Below are 21,833 nucleotides of genomic sequence, written 5' to 3' on the forward strand. Positions count from 1 at the left end.
TATGGCCAACGCTCTTGGTTTTGGCCTCAGTAGAGGCTTGTCAAAATTGGTGTCCCTAGTTTTTGGCCTAAAAGGTCAAGGACTTCTACAAGAAGGGAATTATTAAGTTGGATTCTCGTTGGCAATAAGTATTTCAAAGAGAAAGGGACGTACTTGGCTTAAATCAGAGGATTGTAACGCATCTGTTAAAGCATTTAATTAAAGTGACCAATACAAAGTTACTTTTTCCCCAACCTAATATTGGTATGTATACAACAAGGAAAAAGAGCAGATAATAAATCGTTTTATTGAAATTATATGATATGATATTATAAGAATAAATGGAAAATGAGATTATTATAGATATGAAGATAAGATAATGAATTACGTACTCTGACAAACAAGGAAAAATGAGAAAAAGTAAACGCGTTATTTCAATGAGATGACGCAAGAGGTAGTGGCTTATTATTGTTAGTATTCATTCCCTTTAATGGTATACCCAAAATAAGTGAAGAGTGAGTAATAAAGAGTTTTCTTCAATTATGCAGCATCACAATATCCAGCATAGTCATCCATAAGTTTCCGTGCTTCTTCATCGACTTGCTGATCCTTACATAAAAGATAAAAGTACTATTATTAATCTGTGGTGATTTAATACATGGCAAAGAGCGTCAAGAGGATTACATTTTTTTTTCTTGCTCATAATAAATTAGAAAATAATAGTTTGAAGAAAAATTTCAAAATCCATAGCTATTCACAAAAAATAGAAAAAAAATTCAAATTGTAAAATTTTTGGAAAAAATTTTAATAATACATAGCTATTCAAAGAAAATAAATTTTTATGGAAAAAAATTTAAAAAATAAACTTTCAAATATTAAATTTTTTCAAAAAAATTTTAAAAATCCACCTTTATTCACGAAAAAATATTTTTTTTAAATTAAATTTCAAATATGACGTTGTTTTGAAAAAAAAATTACATTTTTAAGTTTAAATTTCAGTTTTTTCTGATGAATGATTTTCCCGCATGACTTTTCTATAAGAAAAAAAATTCTCGTCAAATCCTGACCCAAAAAAAAATCTAGTAGAAAGCAAAAATTCCTACTCTCGGGGGGATACAATCCCTCCATCCCACCCCTGAGAATGCCCCTGCATAGTGTTGTGCCAGTTCTTATTTATTCGGTCCAGTCCAGTCTTAGAAACGGTCCTTAAGACTGTACGGTCCATCGGATCGTCAGTTGTAAAACTGATTAAAACAAGAAGAAATACACTTGATTGACGTCATCAAGGACCGAATTTTATGAATTTTAGGACTGAACTGGCCCGAACACAACACTGATAATACATATATTCATAGAATGGGCACTCAGTAGAGCGCAAAACCTACGTCTATGGTCATTTGAACGGTGATTAGACTAGGTCAAGTAAAAATATCTGAGCCTTTTTCGCTAAATGCCGATAAAATCGTCGAGTTGGACCGGCATATTAATTTTACTGTCAAAATATAGCGGAAAACTTTTTACTTATCCTATTATAATACATATATTACTGGAATAATCACTCGTTATATGGCCCATTGACATATGTATACCTATGGTTATTTGAGCTCTGTACCTCAATATGTTCCAAATTTAGATTCTATTATGCATTTTAAATTAACGTTTTTGTTACCTTGACGGATGATAATTTAATGGTATCTTACTATGACCATATGTAATCTTCGCACGAAGTTTTATCAAAATCGATCTGTAACTTTTGGAGTAATCCTGGTGATGTAGGTAAAAACATCAATTCCGTTCAGCTTCGTTGCAGAAGTAATTATATGTTAATTATCTCTGCAAAAGAAGTTGAACCTAAGTTATGTTTTGTCACTGTTTATTACTTATGCCAACAAATTTGAACGGAGGTTATGTTTAGGCCCCTGTTCGTCACCATTATCCCGTCAAAAGTTAAAAATCGATTTCGATCAAACTTGTTACGAAGATTAAATATGGTCACGGTAAAAGGCCATTAAATTTTGAGGGATCAAAGTAACACATAATCGGCCATAACTTTGGACTAAATTGAGATACATAGGTCAATTTGGATTTAGGCGTAGGTTTGCCACTCTGTCAATTGCAAATTCTATTTCAAAATGCATTAAGAGATCTTTATAGAGGTCACTTTCATCCAATATATAGTTATTAATTAATGTGTTGTTTCCAAAAGGAAATAAAAAAATATTAAAGTAATAATTAGTTCATTTTATTGGTAACAACATTTGTTTTCTTATTACCAACTATTTATTGATACTATCATGTCATTTAAATCGACTAACATTACATGGTTACTATGTATTCACGAGTATATAATATAATTGTGGGCATTCCGACGTTGTAATGTTCGTTGGAATACTTACATTTATGTAATTTGTATTAAAATAGTCAAAAATGACATCATTAATATATCAATCATCCATGGAAAACTCAATTATTGCAATATCCTAATCACAAGTACTATAAATTCTTTGTTTAAAATTACTCATCTTGTGGCAACTTGCACAAAATTACAACATGTACACAATATATTTGAGTCAATTATAGGTTTATTATTCAAATTTGTGGGGGGTGACTTAAGATATTCAAGAATTTTAGCTATAGTTTAAAATTTTTATTTGATTTAAGAACCTTACATTTACCTCCAATTTGACTCCTTTAAAATAAAATAAATCAATTTTTCATCATTTTATTGTGAAGACCAATTTTCGTTACTTTAAGTGCAATTTACGAGACACCCAAAAGGATTCATAAGAATGTTTTGTTGATATAAATTGATAATCCGTCAAAGAATACATCTTTAATCACCGATCAATTTTGAAGAAAAACAACACTATAGTTTATGTTATTATGTTAAGGGGTTACAAACTTAAAGCCTCTGTTTTTTTAAACAAAAGGTCAAAAAAATTTGAAATGCCTTAACTTAATTCACTTTTAATCAACCCTTTTCTCTTGTAAGTTATTTAAATATCTATTAATTAAACTAAGAAAATAGTAATAGTTTTTTCTCATAGAAATTAGATTGTCTATTGATTTAAAGAGTGAAACATGTTGTATTTTTTCCCCTCTTGTATGTAAAATATTACCGATTCCAGGAATCGCTTTTGGAAAAACAAACAAGAATCATTCATGGATAACACGTGCTCTTTCAATTAATTCATAATCAAGAAGATTAGTTCCTCACTATGCAAAATAGAGACTCTTCTCTTTTTTTTAGGAAAATATAATTTTATACCTAATTGGATCGATCATAGATCGATTGCCTAATCAGGTTTCCACTTCAGTCTTTTTTTATCAGTTCGAACCTTCATTAACAGAGAGAATGTTAAACGTCTGGCATGACTTCTCTGTAGATGCACGGAGCTATTATCATGGCAAAACTTAATAGGATTTTAAACGATGATTAAGAAATGTGAAAAATCCAGGCTCAATGCAAAGTGTATATCACAAGAAAATGATGCTAATGAGTCATTTGAATTTTTGAAGAGAAATTCCGACTATCTCTCAGTGTTTACAATTTGAGATCCTGTCAGATTTTGACTGAATAGACGGATTGGCTATTCCTGTACATTCATGCATTATCATTGTTTACTTATATTCGTATGTAAACAAAGCGATAGAGAGTGGCGCCGTCTTGTGGTAAAATATTACAACTACCTGGATGATTTATTTAACACAAAATAACATATTTATGTTTCTCACATAGAGGGCGTTGTCGCCATTTCTTAAACAACTACAAGCTACAAATTGTCACAACACCTTGCGGAGAATATTTAGTTTGCTTATGCCTTATTGGCTAACTACCAAATGATTTAAGGCATTTTTTCTGGGGGTTTGAGGGGAGGATGCATGATATAATAAAGGTAACAGCGTGCTAATAAATAGATAATGTGTTCATAAATGACTTACATGATTAGCATATTAATAACTAACAAGGACACAAAAACGGACTAATAATTTGTTAGTGGAATTTTTGTTGTGGCCTTCCTTATTTATTTGGTCCAGTCATAGGACCGATCCTTAAAACCGTCGGCCCTTGGGATTATCAGTACTAGAAACAGTTTAAAAAATATAAAAGTTCAGTGACACGGACCGAGGCTGAACTGGACGGGACTGCAGTTATTTAAGAAGGACCAATACAACACTACGTGGAACTACTACTAAACTACACATAACTGGCAATACTACTATGACTTATTTTCAATAAAATTAGATCTCTCTTCTTTCTTATTTTTTTTTTTTTTTTTGTAAAAACTTATTCGTCATTATATAAAGAAAATGAATTTTATTTTGACAGAACGGGAAAATTCCAAGAAATGCATAAAATTGGTATATATATATGATATATACACTTAAGAAAACAATTTATGCGCAATAACGATTAAAGAAACTAACATAACTAATTTTATATCTCATTATCTACAATTTAACAAATTTTTGAGGTGATTTTACTACTTTGGGATATTAATCCAAGGAATCAAGTCTTATAAATATATACATATACCCATTTCAGATAACTGTAAAAAAAAAGCATAAAACAAAACATATATTGCTTAAATTTCTTGGAATTTGAGCTTCGTCAAGTTTGCTCTTTAAAAAAAAAAGTTATAACACACACTACCAAACAAAATAACGGGTTAAAACTCATCAAAAAAATTTCACAGCAATAATTTGGGGTTCAAGGTCAAAAATGTTTAAATCGCAGTTGGAATTAATATATGCTTTAATTAATATTCACTGTAACAAGGTACACAAACTATTAATAAAAGGCCGTTCCAGTAAATCAGGACCATCTTTAACTACATCTTGAACAATAAGGAAAACATTTAACTATAATATATTTAACTTTAATTATTTCAAATTTAAAGTGAGGGGTTGAGCCTCAGCTTTAAGCAATTTTTAATCAAAAAAAGTATTTACGATGTAGAACACCCAAAGGAACACTATCATTGAATTGGATTGCGGGGACACAGCCCATCGTACATAAAGAAGATGCTCGAGTATCCAAAGAGCCTATCTACGACGTCTACAGCGCTGGAAGGAGGAGGGGGCATTTAAGAGAAAACCCCAAAAGTCCCAAAGCGATAAAAAACGCGCTCCCATATTCCTCGTAGGCCTGAAACGTTGCTTGAAGTCATCTCCTAGGACTCCGATTAACTCTCTTGTCAAAAAAAGCCAAGTAAGCCGTGCAACAGTCTCCAGGGTCATAAATACTGACCTGAGGATGGACCACCTCTCTTTGGGAGCAACGGCAGTGTCATACCCCTCATATTTTTTTTAGCCAGAAGAGAGGGTGCGTGCTGACAGGTACTGTGAAATCCTGTCTGACCTAGTGATACGTTGGATGAAAGCTGAGACTAATGATTTTTTTTTTTTTTTCGTATTATTAAAACTTTTAAATGAAATTTAAAACATCTTCCTGATTATCTTATTGATCGGGATGCAGTTAAAGGTTGTACAGATTTACCTAAATGATCCTGTATATTAGATTCTCTCGCGTAATGTTTTACTCATTCAAACTTTTGAGTTATCCACCGTTACGATGAAGATTGTCAACAAATTTTTGTCCTTAGATTGAGATACTGCGTTGTTCCGGATTGCATTTTATTCAACAAACTTACAAATAAACTTAATAACCCGAAATTTATGCTGTTGTGGCCCACTAGGAGCAACATCTAATACACTATTAAAAAACTGAATAAATATTTTTTCAAGCAACAAATCTCAAATAATTTTTGAAATATTATGAGGAATGAAGGAAATTTATTGATTTGACTAGAATTTTTTTTTTTAGGTTGAAAATGTTTTTACAGAAAATTAGAGGTAAGAAAAAGTTTTTTTAAGGATTTCTTTGAAAATTTAATTTTTTGAAAAAAAAAATAATGCAAAAACCAAGTGTACTATTTGTATAAAATGCAATCCAAATTTTATATGCATATTTCAATTAGAGGTATAGGGGTCGCACATCGTCTCGAAACATATTTTAAGGTTCGAGTTCCAAAAAAGTTTTGGAACCATTGGTTTGGAGTACCGTTGTTTTACTTTATGAAGTCAAAATCTGTCTGTCTTGCCAGCAGTCCGTACAGAACATCAAATTGAAAATTATGGCTAACGGGATTACATGATGGCATAACTTTGTATTTCTGTTTCATGTATATCTACCAATATGGTAAAAATGGTAAAAATCATAGTTCGTGATAAAATGAAGCTATATGCAGCTATATATTTAAAAAAAATTATGTACTCAAGAATACATCATCTCAATCCTTGGGCAAAAAAGAAATTGAAAAACAAGGCTTTTTTTTTTAATAAATAGCATTTATTAAATTTATTTTGATCTCGTTTGACACCGTTAAATGTGTACTGTCTATCGTCCAAAATACCCAAATTTATATACGCATACATAATTATGACAAGTGTATCACTCTATTAATAATTGCTTAAATATATAGAACTTACATCGGCACTCATCACAGGTAGTTTAATGGCAGACTCTAGCCACTCACGTGCAAGAGAATAATTTTGCATTCGAATTGAACACTTTGCCAGAAATAATCGATTTTCCTTCCAACCATCTACTTTGAGCTCTTCTGCTTTACAAAAATGAGAATAGGCTTCCTCCATCGATGACGAAGGAGGATCCGCAAAGAGAGTTGAGGCCATTTTCCTTTCAAACCACGATAATTCCGCAACCTCATAGCAAAACCTATATATAACATAAACACATAAATACAATGACTATTTTTTCTTCTGTCTCTTAAAGATGTTATAAATTTAGGTCGAGTTTGAAAAATAATTTCTTAAGAATCATTTTGAAAAAACATAAATATCTTTATAAACAGTTTGTTAACCCGGATTTAATATATAAAAAACAGTGTCAACATATCACAACAACAAAACAATCTCATGATGAATAACATTTGACCCATTTCTGTGTTATTTTTATCCACATACTACATAAGGAAGAATTTCTCTTTAATTTCTTTTTACAATATTATACATCTAAATATAAATACATAAGACCTCCTCACCTCCCAAGTAGATGTTGAATAGAATGATCTAACGGAGCTAGCTTCCCTGCACAATCAATATGGTTTTTAAAGGTATAACCATCCAGGATCTTCTCTTTTAATCCCAAATACTCTCCTTTTGTTCCGATTGCTATTGCGTACCACTTGTGTGCCTCAGCAGAATTGTCATTCATATCTAAAGACCTTTTACCAACGCCAACTGACTGAAAAATAAGTTCCTTTTTCCGATCCATATCTCCCTCCGTTCCTACAATAATTGCCATCATGTACATGGATTTGCAGAGCCGCCATAGAAATTCACTGTTTTCCTTGTACTAAAACACATCATTTAAAAAAAATAGCATGGTTTTTTATCCATAGTTGTTGATTAACGAATACCTCAGGTTCATTTTCTTTGAGTAAAACATATGCTAGTTTTTGCTCTCCTGGCTGCCCCTCAAGCAGTTCATCTATTCTATTAAATAGTTCGATGATTTTTTTATCGGATGCAGAAATTTGAGAGGATCCCGTTGAAGTACTATTGTGACAAAAAAAAAAAAAAAAAAAGGTATATATAATAAAAATCGAGTTAAATGAGAATAACAAATTTGTCAACTTTCTGATGGTACAACTAAGTAATAACACTCTTGACAGGTGAATAAATAAAAATTAAGAACATTAATAGAACAAACAAACGAATGTACATGTATGGTTCATCCATTCGTATCCAATGATTTGATTGCATAAGTTAAATTAAGATTATTTTTTATAAATATAAAAATGCAACATCAAGTTGTTTTTTCAAACTATGGGGGAATTATCAGGTTTGATATAATACGTGACTGTTTGTAATAACATAGGGGCAAGATTTCAAACATGTTATTGTGAACTGATAAGGTGTAAAATATATTCCATACTCTGACTCTATATCAAAGAATTCTTGTTCTTCATCGTCTGAAGAAGAACTATTGGCGGAAAAGAAAGACGAGGAAGCTACAGATTCGTTTGAATTGATGGTTGTCTGTTCGTTGGATTTTACTTCAGAATGACGCCGACGCTCTTGGAAGGATTCTTCTACATCTGCGAAAGTCACTGAGCGAAGAGAGGACCTAGTATCAATTATACACAAATAAAATAATTATTAATCAATAAATTCACATAATAATCATGCTATTACTTAAGAGCTTTACTCTTTGGAGGATGGCGTTGTTTAAGCTCATCGATAGAGAGATGCAACTCCTGAATTTCCGAATGAATTGACATTAATTCTCGTCTAATTGCGTTCGTGGATGCCATTGGAACAGAACTTTCCATTCTATGACTTAATCGTTGTATAAGGATAATCCCTGAAGCTCCAATAACACATCCCGCGCCCAGTGCTCCTATAAGAACTATCTTACTCTTCTCACTCCCACCCATCATATCTTTAATTATTGATATGTATAGCCAATTAAATGGTCCTTCAGATGAATAAATTAATTTCAATTTTAGTCCTTCGAGTTTGTTGTGACATGAGTACACAATAATAATAACTATGTCACATGACTTTATGTTTATTTTGCTAATCAGTGTTGGAACAAACTTAGATAGCATTTCTTTTTAGTTATGAGTAGGTTTGAGCTGTTTTCGTACATCACTACTTTTTCTCCGCTATTAAATCATAATAGAGATAAAAGATATAGTGCTTACTTGATGAAAAAATTGAAGGGAGAGACACCCGATGAATACAAACAACAAAAGGATCAAAACATTCAAATAATTTATAGTAAATAGCCGTTTCGTCTCACTTAATAATGAATGTGAAAAATGGTAAATGAGGGTAATCAAGATAGATCCAATTTTCCTCTTTTCTCTTATTAAAATGGCAAGTATAAATATGGAATCTGGAAAATGCGAAATAGTTCATTGTTATTGTTATAATAATTCATCAATCTCAATTTTCACTCTTGGGAAGGAGTGGAGATCTCTTAAAGGAATCTCCATGATTGGTGTTTAAATTCACCTTTAATTGCATGTAGCCTATAACAACATTATCAAGAACATTTTCATAATTGATTTTTTTTTTCTAGTTTGTTTTTGTAAATACTTATTTTAATAAAAAATGTTTTAGAATATCTAAGAAAAATAAACATGCAATCAATGAAGTATCATTTATTCTACAAAATATTAAATAATAATAAAATCAAGTTTTTCAACCTATTATTGATATTTTTCAAATTATTGATTCTTAAACTGAATCAGATATGGCAACTATCAAATATTACTGCTATCTTGATTTCAGGACGTCTCTTTTTGCTCTATTTTTTCACCACCCCCCAAGAATTCCATAGTACTAGGTAGGGCATATGTATGAGTAATGACTGTATTTACAGTTGGTCTTTTTTCAACCATGACATCCGAATTCATTTTTTTATTACTGTCTTTTTCATAATTTCTTCGCTTTAAGATTCGTCGATGGGACTCCACTTTTTTTAAGTGCATAAGAAAGACGAAAATGGGGGCACTGCTACATCAAAACTAACAAGAGTGCACTTAACTTTGTGCTTAATAATGTCAGAGTCCTTGAAGTGCTTAAAACATATCCTTGACCATTTGGTTTGTTTCCAATCTTGACGACGGTTTTAAAAGCACTGGATTTTTAGGACATCTGAAAATAGATGGATATAATATATATGGAATATTAAATTAAGTAACAACTAACAAGGATGCCAAAACATATGATTGTTTTATAAAGCTATCAAAATACTTATGGAAAAAAGCTTATTTTCACATAATTATGGTTAAGCTCAAATTTCCTCAACAATTTACTTGCAAGACCGTGCTCTAGGGATCTACAAAAGCCAGTGTTCTGGAAGTACAATTGAATGCAATGCAAACAGGCATTGAACTCTATGAATAAAAAAATAAGAATGAATCAAGTTCCAATGATATCCACTACGATAAAATTACCTAATAACAAACTCCTTTTGTAAAAATTAGAAGGTTATTTTACCACTAATTATTAATTTATTAAGATTTTATGAAATATTATTGATAACTGAAAGGCTAATGTTGACTGAATGATTAGATACAATGAGTTCTTAACTCATTGTTTGATCCTTATGTTTCTTTATTGCTCATTAGCTGAACACTTCAATAAATTGTCCTCGTCATTCTAATTACTCATTAGTAATGAGTAATTACTCTTTACTTTATATCTGTATGTTTTAAATATCAATAAAAACACAACAAAACCTATCTCCTTCTTCAAATTAATAACGACATTGTAAAATTAAAAATAATATACAACTATCAACTTCATGTAATTAGCTAATTATCAATTTATGCGTTGATAACGAACATTTTTAAAGGTACAATTTTCTATAAAATCAAATTTGTATTATATGAGCGAATAATCGCATGAATGAGTCTTTTTTAATTTATGGGAAAGAACAATTAATTTACTATTAATTTGTAATCTAATATTCCTATTTATTTTATCAAATAATGAATCAGTTGAACTCCCCCGAAAAAAAAATAGAAGACAGTCTATAGATAATCGTATTATAATAATAATATAATATTCGAATAATAGTGGACTGGTGCTTACTTCAATTAATCCAAATTTAAACGAATATATCATAATGCTCAACAAATATATATTGAGTTTGGGCCGGAGATTACAGAAATTGAGTTTTGGATTAAGTCATTGAAGTATATTTCTTGGAATAGTTGATAAACTTTATCCAGTAACGAATATTATCTTATAAATTAAAAATTCAATGATATACATATTGTCCTTAATCAAAATTAATCATATAACTGGTTACTACACATTATAGCAAGAAATTATTCAAATAAGTCCTTAAATCAAGTAGAAAGAGGCTAAGTCAACGTATTTGAACTTGGTTTAGCATTTATTCTACAAAATAATTTAATTATACGACATCGATATGTGATCAAATCGTAAATATTATAAAGATTTAGAAACACTCGAAAGGAATCGTCTGGAAATCTTCTAAGGACTTATAGATTTAGAGAAAAATGATGAGCAAAGCGATTATAAATATTATAAAACTAGAATTTAATTAATTCTTCATATAGGATCGCTTCTATTAATCTTCCAGACGATTGAGTCATACTAAGTGGAGTTTGAGATTATTGTTAAACAGTAGACCGTTGTGATTTTTTTTTATTTTAGAAAAGACAAATTTGACAAAAATATTTTTGACAAGCGGGTATAGTACCCCCTCCATTCACTATACAGTCACCAATATATGTAAATATTGCGTACAAGTTACGATGTGTTTCAACATATATAAGCAAATTATACAAGTTACAATTTCTACGTGTAATAGCGCCTTATCTAATTAACTATTATAACATTAGACCTTTTGATGGTCAACTATTAATTGATGTTATCATTTCCTTTAAATTTATTAAAATTACGAGTAATATAACTGTGATGATTTGTGCCTTGTAATGTTATCAAGTTGTAATTTTCATTGAAAAAAGTCAAAATCTACATCATCATACATCAACTTTAGACGTGAAATGTCTTAAATTAGCTAGAAAAAAATCTGAAGACTCAAATTGGGCTCGATAAAAAGATTCAAGGACTTGGATTTGTGGGCAAAGACTTGAGACTAGACTTTGAGTTGCAATATAATGACTTCTTCCCACCTCTAATTATTACTGCCTGCAAAAGATAACAACTTACTTAAATATTTTCTTTTGGTATCCATGACTATATTTCGCCGCATTTAAGGAGTTTATTATTTACTTTGGACCTTCACAGGTTCACAAAATTTTCGATAGTTCTGTTTGATTATCAAAGTTGAAATAATACATATAAAAAAATATACTTGAATAGGTTAATCATTTCTAATTTTTAATATATCATCATAACTATATTCCACCATATTTAAGATGCTTAATTGTTATTATTTCATAATTAAAATTGAATGCCACGTGACTTATTATTATAGGAGGAACAATGCTGTATTCAAGGATTAATTAAATTGTGCATATTGACTAAGAACCTGCCATTTTTCATAAACCCACCGTCGAGGTAAATGATGCAATTGATGCAGTAGATTTGTGCAAGGAATACTAAAAACACAGCTTTACTGAAGATAAAATATTTCCCATCATCAATACAACAACAAAAACATTGCCAAACTGCATTCGAACAAACAGACGGTTGTACTCCCAATATTATATTTTTATTATTACATACGAAATAAAAACTATTTTTATACTTATGTAAAAAAAAATATATGCTAAATGAATGTCGAAAGTAGTATAAATTAAGTTTTAATTTGTCTAGGTATAAAATGAAATTATTAAGTTAAAGGATAAATATTATTTAGGATAAGTTAAAAAATTGACTAATTTAAGATTGTGATAAATTGATACGAGTCGGATAAATTTATCAATGTTCATAAATCATACTAGTCATTTCTACTTTTTGTAGTTACAGGAAAAGAGAGAGTCAGCCTTCCTGTATGATTGCGATATTTTTGTTTCCTTTCATGTAGTTCTAGTATTCCTTGATTTGTGCCACTACAGATATTTGTAGAACTAATTTGTAATCATCCATTTGGAGACGCAAAAATGATTTACATGTAAAGGCGAAATCATTCGATTCCTGATCTGAAAGACACCTTTCGCTAGAGAGGCATGTAGAAAATATACATAGAGTTATCTACTCACGGAGTCGGTTAAGAACAAAGAGAATATGTATATTAATATTTATCTATGATTTGGAGTCGCAAATTTTAAAATACCTGCAAATTCGGAGCCGGTATCTCTAAATAATATGAATATCACCTCAAGAAACTATTTGAATGATACTTTAGAAATTAAATTTAAACTTTCACCCCCTAAAATAATAAATCAACATAAGATAAACAATATGCTTAAAAATACACACATCTACTAATCAGTTATTCTTAACTTATAGTTAGGAAAAATATTTTCTGACCTTGACTCACCATTCAAACATTTGAATGGTGAGACTCCAAATCCATTTGACTAATTGTGCAAACATATCGTCTTTATGAATTAATTATATTAGTATTCGAAGAATAATATTTCATATTAACTAGTTATTTGAAAGAAAATAATTACATAATGATCTTGTACAAATACGACTTGAAATTGATACTTTATTTTGAAGGACAAATTAATCAGTTTAAATAATTAATTCAATAATTTAGTGCAGTAAAAATAATATTTAACCCTGAATACAAAAATGAAATGCACATTTACTTGCTACAATATTTTAGATGCAATTATAAATTAAATACAATAATTACATAAATAACTTCAAGATACATTTGAAAGTTTATTTAATCGTCTATTTGCTCCAGGATCACTATGTCTCTTGGTTTTTTTATTTTCTTGCATATTAACAGAGGGACTTTTAACTATGAAATTAGACATTTTTTAAGCTATTAATTCAATCAATTTAAAAATTATTCTATAATTTTAATACGCTCATAGCACTTGAAAACAAGATCCATTGTATATTTTAGTTTTCATCCACCCTTATTGATGGTGATTAGCAAAATTTGCCAATTTTAACTTATTGGTATACGAGACATTGGAAGAAATCAAGCCCTCATTTTTCGTAATCATCACTTTTGGTTCCACATTATAGCCTTCCTACCCAAGAATAAGCTATGACGTTATGAATTGTATCATAATATTAACTTTATTTGACCTCACAATATACACAAACTTTAGCACTGGAAGCTTCTTATGAGTTATGATTTATATAAGGATAAAAAGTAAGCCCTTGCACTAAAAACAACTCTAATTGGATATCTGACAAATTATTGAGTTGATTGGAGGAGTGAAGCCCGTCTATTTGTTCATTTAATAATTTCAATTATTTACAGCGACAAGCTTCAGAAGATGCCCAATTCGTATTTCACCTTTCGCAAGATTAAGGAGTGTGTTACGGGTACTATATCTTTTTTAGTTTGCTTCTTCTCATTAGTCCATATCCGATTGGTCATCTTCGAAGTCCTTATTCAAAAATGTAATGACTTTGAGGCCACACTTGAATTCTAGTAGGTGTCTTAACCATTTTTACATACATATTTAACCCATAAATTCCAAAGATTTTGGAGTGTCGGTTCCGCTTCTGAAGCTTACGACACACCATTGATCGCAGTAGGGGAAAATTCCATATACTTCAAGTCCACGTTGAATCTAAAGTCATGTCTAATTCTTTGAATATTTTCAATAACAGATTTAATTCAAGCTCATTTCAAGTCCATGACTAGAATATAGGGTCTATAGTGTTAAGGCTTTTCTTGAGATCACAATATACTAGCTTTAGATTCCAAGTCGAGTTGCAAGACTTAGCTAAGGTGCCTGTTTTTTTTGTTTTTTGTATTGGTAATCTGATGAATGAATTTTCTTTTATTTCGCAGTTCTCATTATTACTTAATTTCTGAGTAGTGAACATCCTTTCCTAAATAGATTCAATTATATTAAAAACCTGATTAAACATTCGTGTGTGCTCATAAAAGACGGAGCGTAACCCTAAAGGTTTGTTGCGGAGTTATTATCGTAAGTCTTTGTTGGACTTGGAGTAGAATTGGGGATCTACATCGGAGTAATTCTTGCCGCCAATGTCTTTGTTTATTTCTTCTTCTCCTGCCACAGCTGATCTCCAAAACATTTCTCAAATTGTCAGGGTTACTGTGTTGATTTTCGGTTACTTTTTTGTAATATATGACCATTAATACAGAGAATTTTTATCACTGATTATAAGGCTGACGCCAGCAGGGTCTAGCTGACAGAGCCCGCCTAGTTAATTTATTAATAGAATTATGAATGCAAAATTTGTGCTTCGTGTAATTTCGTGACCTGTTTAAATATGTAAATATTTGCTAACATAGACCTCTGACAACTCTATATTGACCCCTAGGGTTCAATATAGACCACTTTGGGAAACTGTGATATAAAATGATAACATGTAAGCAACATGCATTATTGGGTCATTCTATGTGTTCATGCAACATAGTTCTAGGTTATATGTACATTGTACATATTTCCTGATAACCTATTTTTTGGATTAATTTAGGATTGCAGTTATAGAATTAGTTATAAGGCTCCTATCCCGCTTCCTTTGACCTTTTAATTGAAAAAGACGCCATTTTTGGGGCTCAAAACTTATATTTTCCAATACACCCTGATAAAACTCTATCAAATAACTTTATGAAAAACATAAAAAACATAACACCTGCATTGAATACTACTTGATGCAAATGATAAGCACTGATATTTGAATTAAATCAATATAATGTGTTCTAAAAATCGTTAGATTTGTACCGTTTTTTTTTTTTGATCGATTAAGGACAAGAAAAGTAAGATAGCTACGATAAAAATATTTTATTCCATCCAATATAAAAGTTAATTTGTATCTACAACACGGAAATAAGATTCTATAACGATGTAGACTAATAACATACTTTTAAAACATTTAAGGGTCACATATATAATAAGTGGAGGTAGATTTTTGTAAGAGCGCGAGGAAAAGGAGCGAGCGAGACACATGGTATTACTGAATTAATATCAGCTCCCTGTTATATGATTTTAGGGGTTTAAAATCAATTATTGCTATAAAAAGGAGAACCTTCTAAATTTGAAATAACATTAGTGCAGGGAAAATATCCTAATTATATTTAAATTCCTATATATTTATTTAATTATACATATTATAACAAAAATAGGGGAGGATTTTTCTTTTGAAGGGGAGATGTTAACACACCTATCACTTACTAAATAATGAACTCAAAAGAAAAAAGAGCACACGAATCAACCGTTTTTCCTTTTCTGATCGCTATACTTAGTTGTTGTTTTCTTGTTTTTTTACACAGATCTCCTCCTTAATAATAAAACAAGGCAATAGGGCGTGAGCGTTGTGTACTTTTATTAGTTTGTAAATAAGGCAACAGAGAGTGACACCACCGTATTGTAACAAAAGAATACAACTCTCTGAATGATAATTATCATTATCATATAGAGGAGATACCAGCACCATCCAGCAATCTCTACTTGTAATACCCAGGCTACAGAAAGTCATACCACCTTGCAGAAAATATTTATTTTTTAGTTTGCGCATGCCCTATTCAGCTGTAAAATTTATGGATAGTAAGGTTTACGTCCTTTTATTTTTTGGTCCCATTTTGATATCCAATAGTTTTTCTTAATATTAATGAAAAGGGTTCTCATAGTTATGATACTTGGTTGCTATGTCTCCAAAATGAACGACACCAAAATTGTGAGGTCACGTGAAAATACTCTATTGAGAATAAAATTATGTACTTAAAATATATGTTCATAAATTTTATATAACATGACTCTTTCAGGTAATTTTTGAAAGCAATATGTATGAGGATCATTTTTAAGGCATACAAGAAAAGCTGTTCAAATATTTTTGCAATTTTTCACGTACCCCCATCATGGTTAAGTTAAAAGCTATGCAATAATTTAATGTCAGAAGGAAAGTGTAGTAATTTGGAGTAGTCGTTCTAAGGGTTGAAGTTCAACTTACTTGAATAATTAACTATTCATAATGTCCAGCAAAATATTCAAATAATATTTAATGTCAATTAATATTAATATTTTTATTTTTCTGTCATTAATTGAAAAAATAATATTTAAATTTCGGAATTCCAATTAAAGACCTAATCTTGGAATATTCAAGAGAATTAAGAATTGCATTGAATTATGTAAGTAGTGGAGAAAAGATGACACTTAACCTTGAATACGGGATTATCAGGCTTTTGAAAATGGAGGGGTTAATAACCAGTGTTGAAATAAATATGATAATCAAAGTGGGAGCATCTTTTTTTTTTTTAAGCTGTAAACTGAAAAGGTTCTTTTAATTTTCTATAGCTGTTGTTATAACTAGTGCGTGAAAGACAGAAAGTTACACTGATGATTTGTTGCAGAGTTATAAGTATAAGCCCTTGTTGGACTCGCAGTAAAATTAAGGATCGACATCGTTGTAACACCTTTAATTTAAAAAAATGTCGATTTTCAGGATGTAAAAGATGACATGTTTGTGAAAAAGAGTACAGCTGGTCTCCCTAATTCAATATACAATATGAATTATCTGTAATAATAAACTATACAGGGTTGATTATATATAGTGGTACACATTTTATTATTTTCAATCGGGGATGACATTGTTGCAGAATCACGGAGGAAGACAACAAGACATCTTATCTCTGAACAGAGCAACCTGAGACGTTTGGAAAGAGAAAATTCTAAATGTTTACCAGGCCAACTAAAATTCGGGCAAAGTTTTGCTCATTTATGAGGATAAATTTTTTGCCGTTGATACCACTGTGAATAAGCAGAACATCCGCTACATCATAACCAAACATCCAGACACTCACGTTCAGTGACACATGTGTTCAGAACAAAATATCCAGTGGCCACCACAGTCGAAGTCTGCCCACCAATTTTGGTGGAGAGGAAGGAGCGGCTAAATGCAAATGCTTACATGTAACTTCTGGATAAGAAAGTGCTACCTTGGGCCAGAAAAAAGTTCGGGGACAACTTGGACTACTCTATCAAGGCGCGTCTGGAGGAGAGGCTGTGTACTACTCCTCAAAGAAGGGTCCAGTCTCTAGGAGCTTCCATCAAGAAGGAGTGAACCCAGCTCGGTTTGACTACATAGTCAAAGTCTGCAAGGGATTTAGGTATCTTATTGAGGCAATTATTAGAGCTGAGGACTCACAAATTGAATACAAGTTATGCCAATCAGATTATTTTGTTAAATAAATCTCCTCACAAAACTTATCTTTCAAATTTTACTCTTGAAGAATATAAAAATAAAATGTGTACCATCAGATAAGATGAACCCTGTATATTATATAAGTCAATTTTAAAATAAAGAAAACCCAAAATTTTCTTATTAAAAAAATAAATAGGAATCAAAATTTAACACTTAAATTTTATTTATTTCAAAATATTGGAAACCTAAAACCGACATTTTTGGGCCACATGTTCCTTTTTTTGGAAATCAAAATATGGATACTCTATATGAGAATTGTAAATTACAATCATTAATCAGAATGATTATATGAACCAGCGGCAAAAGACTTACCTATTTTTATTCCTTATAAGGAGTAAGAATGCTAGTCTATCAGCTAGCGTATACTTTATACGTCTATCATTGATAATAATATATAGTGTATACAACTATAAGTTATATAGATATATACTGTATATAACAATAGGTTATAATTATCACTAAGATATTTATATAAATTGAAGAGTACATTTACATAAAATCAAATCCCATTCTCATTTTTTCCTTTCTATTTTGTCAGTGATAAGAATAACAAAAAAGTGTATTCAACTAAGAGTAAAGAATATTATGTACTTTACAAAGTATTGATAGATAGGAATATAAGATGTATTCATGGAAGTGTGATATTAATTTATAATATTATGTCTTATGGGCTATGAGTATAATTTCCTTATTTTTAATGTACATAAAATAGAATAATCAGTTCCACGTTGGACTTTAAGAGTTGAATTAAGTGACTTCTCCTTTTTGTTTTTTATCACAAATAAAATCCGTACCATTTCGGTGACTATGGGAATATCTATTAGATAATTATTATCACATCATACTAGGTAAGTATATGTTAGATATTAGAGGCCATAATCCCCTTTATCGCTGTCTGTATTAAAGATACAGGACATGATCCAGATATGCAGACTCAAGAAAAGAGTGGAGATCCTCAAGGAGCTACGAAAAAAAACCCAACATAAGTAATCACAATCTTTCAGGTGGATTCAAGTTCAATAGATTTTGAGGAGGCCTTAAGATCACTTAGAGGTGTATAAGTGAAAATAAATCAAAGTATTCGTCTGCTTCAGAATGGGATCATAGCGCCCCCTCTGCATTGTCTAGTTCGAAAGATGCAAACTAGGCGAGAAAATTCAAATTGAAGGGAAGTCCTAGATAATATATAATATCAAATATGTTGTTCTTTCAGCTTAAAGAGGTTTTAGGAAATTCTCCAGTTTCAATTGGTATGAAATGTAATTTATAGACGAAAATACTGTAAAAAATATCGACTTGCTGAAGAAGTTGCTAAAGGTTGCAAGATTGATGGAATAAGCTCATTCAAGCATAATATAATGATGTTATATTCTGAAAAGTGCTATGTCAGAGTAAGTAAAGGGGTTTAGAAACGGATATGATAAAAGACATGGAAATCGAACATTAATTAATACCATTGGTGTGGAAGAGGCCATTAGATGAAGGAAAAATGTCTGCCTGGGGGAAAAAATGCTTGAAATATGATCCAATGGTTGATTTTCCTCAAAAGTAGAAGAGTCAGAACTTATGTAAGATAAGCCCAATAAGTTTTGTCAAATATCATGGGAAGTAATATGGTTCACGGAAAGCTAATGGTGAAGTTTCATAGATCAGTCTCGTTGCCATTACCAATACTAAAGTAATTAGATTTTAAAAAGTATATATTTCTGAAAAAAACATGCATCAATTGTTTTCTCTTGGTTTCGATATATTAAGGTCTTGGACGATTTAAATTGTCTTGACCGCAACGGCCAGCTAGAACGTCAACGTATGAGATACATGTAAAGAAGTTCAATTTCACAGTCCAGTGGAGTATGATAATTAATTGATAAATAAACTTTTTATTAAAGTAGAAGAATGATCGCATATCTTTTGTTTAAATAAAAAGCAGAAAATAAATATATGTAAGAGAGACGCAACATTAAAAGCCTAACCAACGGGTTCATGAAAAGGAAGTTGTTAGGTAACATAACATAACGTAACCTTGAAAATGGGATGATATTATTATAATGTTGCATATGAACAGGTGGCTGCCTATAGTAGACAATATCTTATTAGTTATTCGTCATTATACGAGGGAATGTAGTTCATAAATTCATTTAAATTCAAGCATATTCAATCCCCTTCTCTTTTTTTTTGTCTGTAGTGATTAAAACAAAGCTCTTCATTATTGTCATGTATTCTTCAAAGTTTGGACATAAAAAATCTATCTATGGAAGTGCAATGTTAATTTATATGTCCTATGAGTATTTCCTTAGTTACAAGTGAAGTGTCAATATGCATAACTTATTATAAAATACATCAGTTCCACGCTTGGTACTTGTACTCATTTTTTTTGACTACTCTTTCCTGTATTTAATTACGAATACAATTCATTCCCATAATTGGGAGATTATCTAATTAGATAATCACATCATTTTAGGTAATTATATTATTCACTCACACATACATAATAGAAAAGAGAACAACAGAGCATCTTCCTACTTTTTTATTCAACAGAAAGGAAAGTCTTCCTTCCAAAAGAGGGTAAAGAAGAGAAATAAAAAAGCAACTTTCATGCTATACTGTCATTACCAACTCTTTCAGTATCATAGTTTTCCATGGCCGCTGTGAGATACTACGTGAATCTTAGTTTCTCCGGTTGTGGATTCTTAGGAATGTATCATGTTGGAAGTGCTGCTGCGTGGACAGAAGAAATCGCTGAAGGAAGAATTAAAATTAAGAATGCCCTTGGATCATCCGCTGGATCCATTATCGCAGTAGCTCTTTTAGCTGACATTCCCTCTGAAATCCTTCGATCTAAATTTTTAAGACTGGCATCTAAAGCAGAAGCACTTCCAGGAGGTGCCTTTCATCCGAAATTTGACATCAATTCCATTTTCTCAAGGGTTATTACATACTTATTTATTATATTACCTTTAAATTGAAAAATATTGTACATTCTATTTTATGCCATATGTTATGAAGTGAAAGGATAATTCAGATTAAAATACATATTTGCCCAATTTATTAGGAACTAAATGAGACCCTGCCGTTAGATGCACATGAAATAGTGTCCGGAAAACTTCACATATCTATTACGGATCCCAAAACGATGAAAAATATAATTGTTAGTCAATTTTCAACACGTGAGGAACTAATAGAAGCTCTCATTTGTTCTTGCTATATGCCAGCTTTTTCTGGTTACTCCCTTCCTACATATTGTGGAAAAGTATATGTTGACGGAGGTTTTAGTGATAATCAACCCATTATGTCGGATGGATCTCCAACAATTAAGATATCTCCCTTTGCAGGCAAAAGTCAAATTGGACCTCAAAGTAGTGACTCTCGTAGAAAGATGATGTGGAAATCTGGTGGAGAGGAACTAGAAATTTCTAAACGAAATCTTAAAAGATTTATTTGTGCAGTTTCGCCTGCAAAGGACCTAGAGGAATTATATCAAGATGGATATCAGCATACACTTGACTTTATTAACAGTCCAGAGTTTGCTGATTGTCTCATTAAAGAGATTCCAGACCAAGTGTGATAAACATTTTTGAACAGTATTATATTATATTATATATATATTTTCTGGGTTGTTATACCTATTTAAAAAATAACTACTAATAATTATTTATTACATAATAAGCCTCACTTTGTTTGAATTTTATATTGTTATACTTTCCGTAAACTGAATTAACTTGAGGCTACAAGTACATAATTATGTTTGTCAGTAATGTTATTTATGGCTATTTTCTTTTAATTATGAATGATTCAAATTGTTTTTTCTTATAATGACGACCTTTATACTAAATAATTAATGGGTATATCTAATCAAGAGATCATCTCAATGATATATTTAATTTTCTATTTATATTATTGCAACTTTTATTTTTAAATAAATATATTAACTGCGGTCTCATTGAATGTATTTGTCCATAATAAATGAAATATAATTTTTTTTAATATTAAGTTTCTTATAAGCATTT

General features: G+C 30.7%; 2 protein-coding genes and 1 long non-coding RNA gene across 6 annotated transcripts; 2 read left to right on the plus strand and 1 right to left on the minus strand.

Annotated features, from left to right (window-relative positions):
- Positions 1 to 265: 265 nt before the first annotated feature.
- Positions 266 to 9,215, minus strand: LOC121120153 (regulator of microtubule dynamics protein 2). Of its 2 annotated transcripts, none has more exons than XM_040714996.2 (6): positions 8,200 to 9,215; positions 7,940 to 8,131; positions 7,422 to 7,560; positions 7,044 to 7,357; positions 6,472 to 6,718; positions 266 to 582 (listed from the first exon to the last, which is right to left on the minus strand). In XM_040714996.2, exons 1-6 carry the CDS (start codon positions 8,613 to 8,615, stop codon positions 520 to 522), a joined length of 1,371 nt encoding a protein of 456 aa, XP_040570930.2. In that variant the 5' UTR covers positions 8,616 to 9,215; the 3' UTR covers positions 266 to 519. The 2 variants fall into 2 exon arrangements, with proteins under 2 accessions (XP_040570930.2, XP_040570929.2); XM_040714995.2 differs by having other exon boundaries at positions 266 to 588.
- A 9,824-nt stretch (positions 9,216 to 19,039) lies between these two features.
- On the plus strand, positions 19,040 to 19,766 carry LOC139905878 (uncharacterized). The gene is made up of 2 exons (XR_011780988.1): positions 19,040 to 19,504; positions 19,582 to 19,766. It is a non-coding gene; the product is annotated as an uncharacterized lncRNA (long non-coding RNA).
- A 115-nt stretch (positions 19,767 to 19,881) lies between these two features.
- LOC121120818 (patatin-like phospholipase domain-containing protein 4) lies at positions 19,882 to 21,816 on the plus strand. 3 transcript variants are annotated; one of them, XM_040715696.2, is made up of 4 exons: positions 19,882 to 20,287; positions 20,365 to 20,391; positions 20,452 to 20,753; positions 20,879 to 21,816. In XM_040715696.2, exons 3-4 carry the CDS (start codon positions 20,466 to 20,468, stop codon positions 21,389 to 21,391), a joined length of 801 nt encoding a protein of 266 aa, XP_040571630.1. In that variant the 5' UTR covers positions 19,882 to 20,287; positions 20,365 to 20,391; positions 20,452 to 20,465; the 3' UTR covers positions 21,392 to 21,816. The 3 variants fall into 3 exon arrangements, with proteins under 3 accessions (XP_040571630.1, XP_040571628.1, XP_040571631.1); XM_040715697.2 differs by having other exon boundaries at positions 20,149 to 20,287; positions 20,365 to 20,753; positions 20,879 to 21,092; positions 21,159 to 21,539; XM_040715694.2 differs by having other exon boundaries at positions 19,902 to 20,287; positions 20,365 to 20,753.
- Positions 21,817 to 21,833: the final 17 nt, after the last annotated feature.

This window comes from Lepeophtheirus salmonis, chromosome 6 (genome assembly GCF_016086655.4).
Source record: "Lepeophtheirus salmonis chromosome 6, UVic_Lsal_1.4, whole genome shotgun sequence".
Lineage (NCBI taxonomy): Eukaryota > Metazoa > Arthropoda > Copepoda > Siphonostomatoida > Caligidae > Lepeophtheirus > Lepeophtheirus salmonis.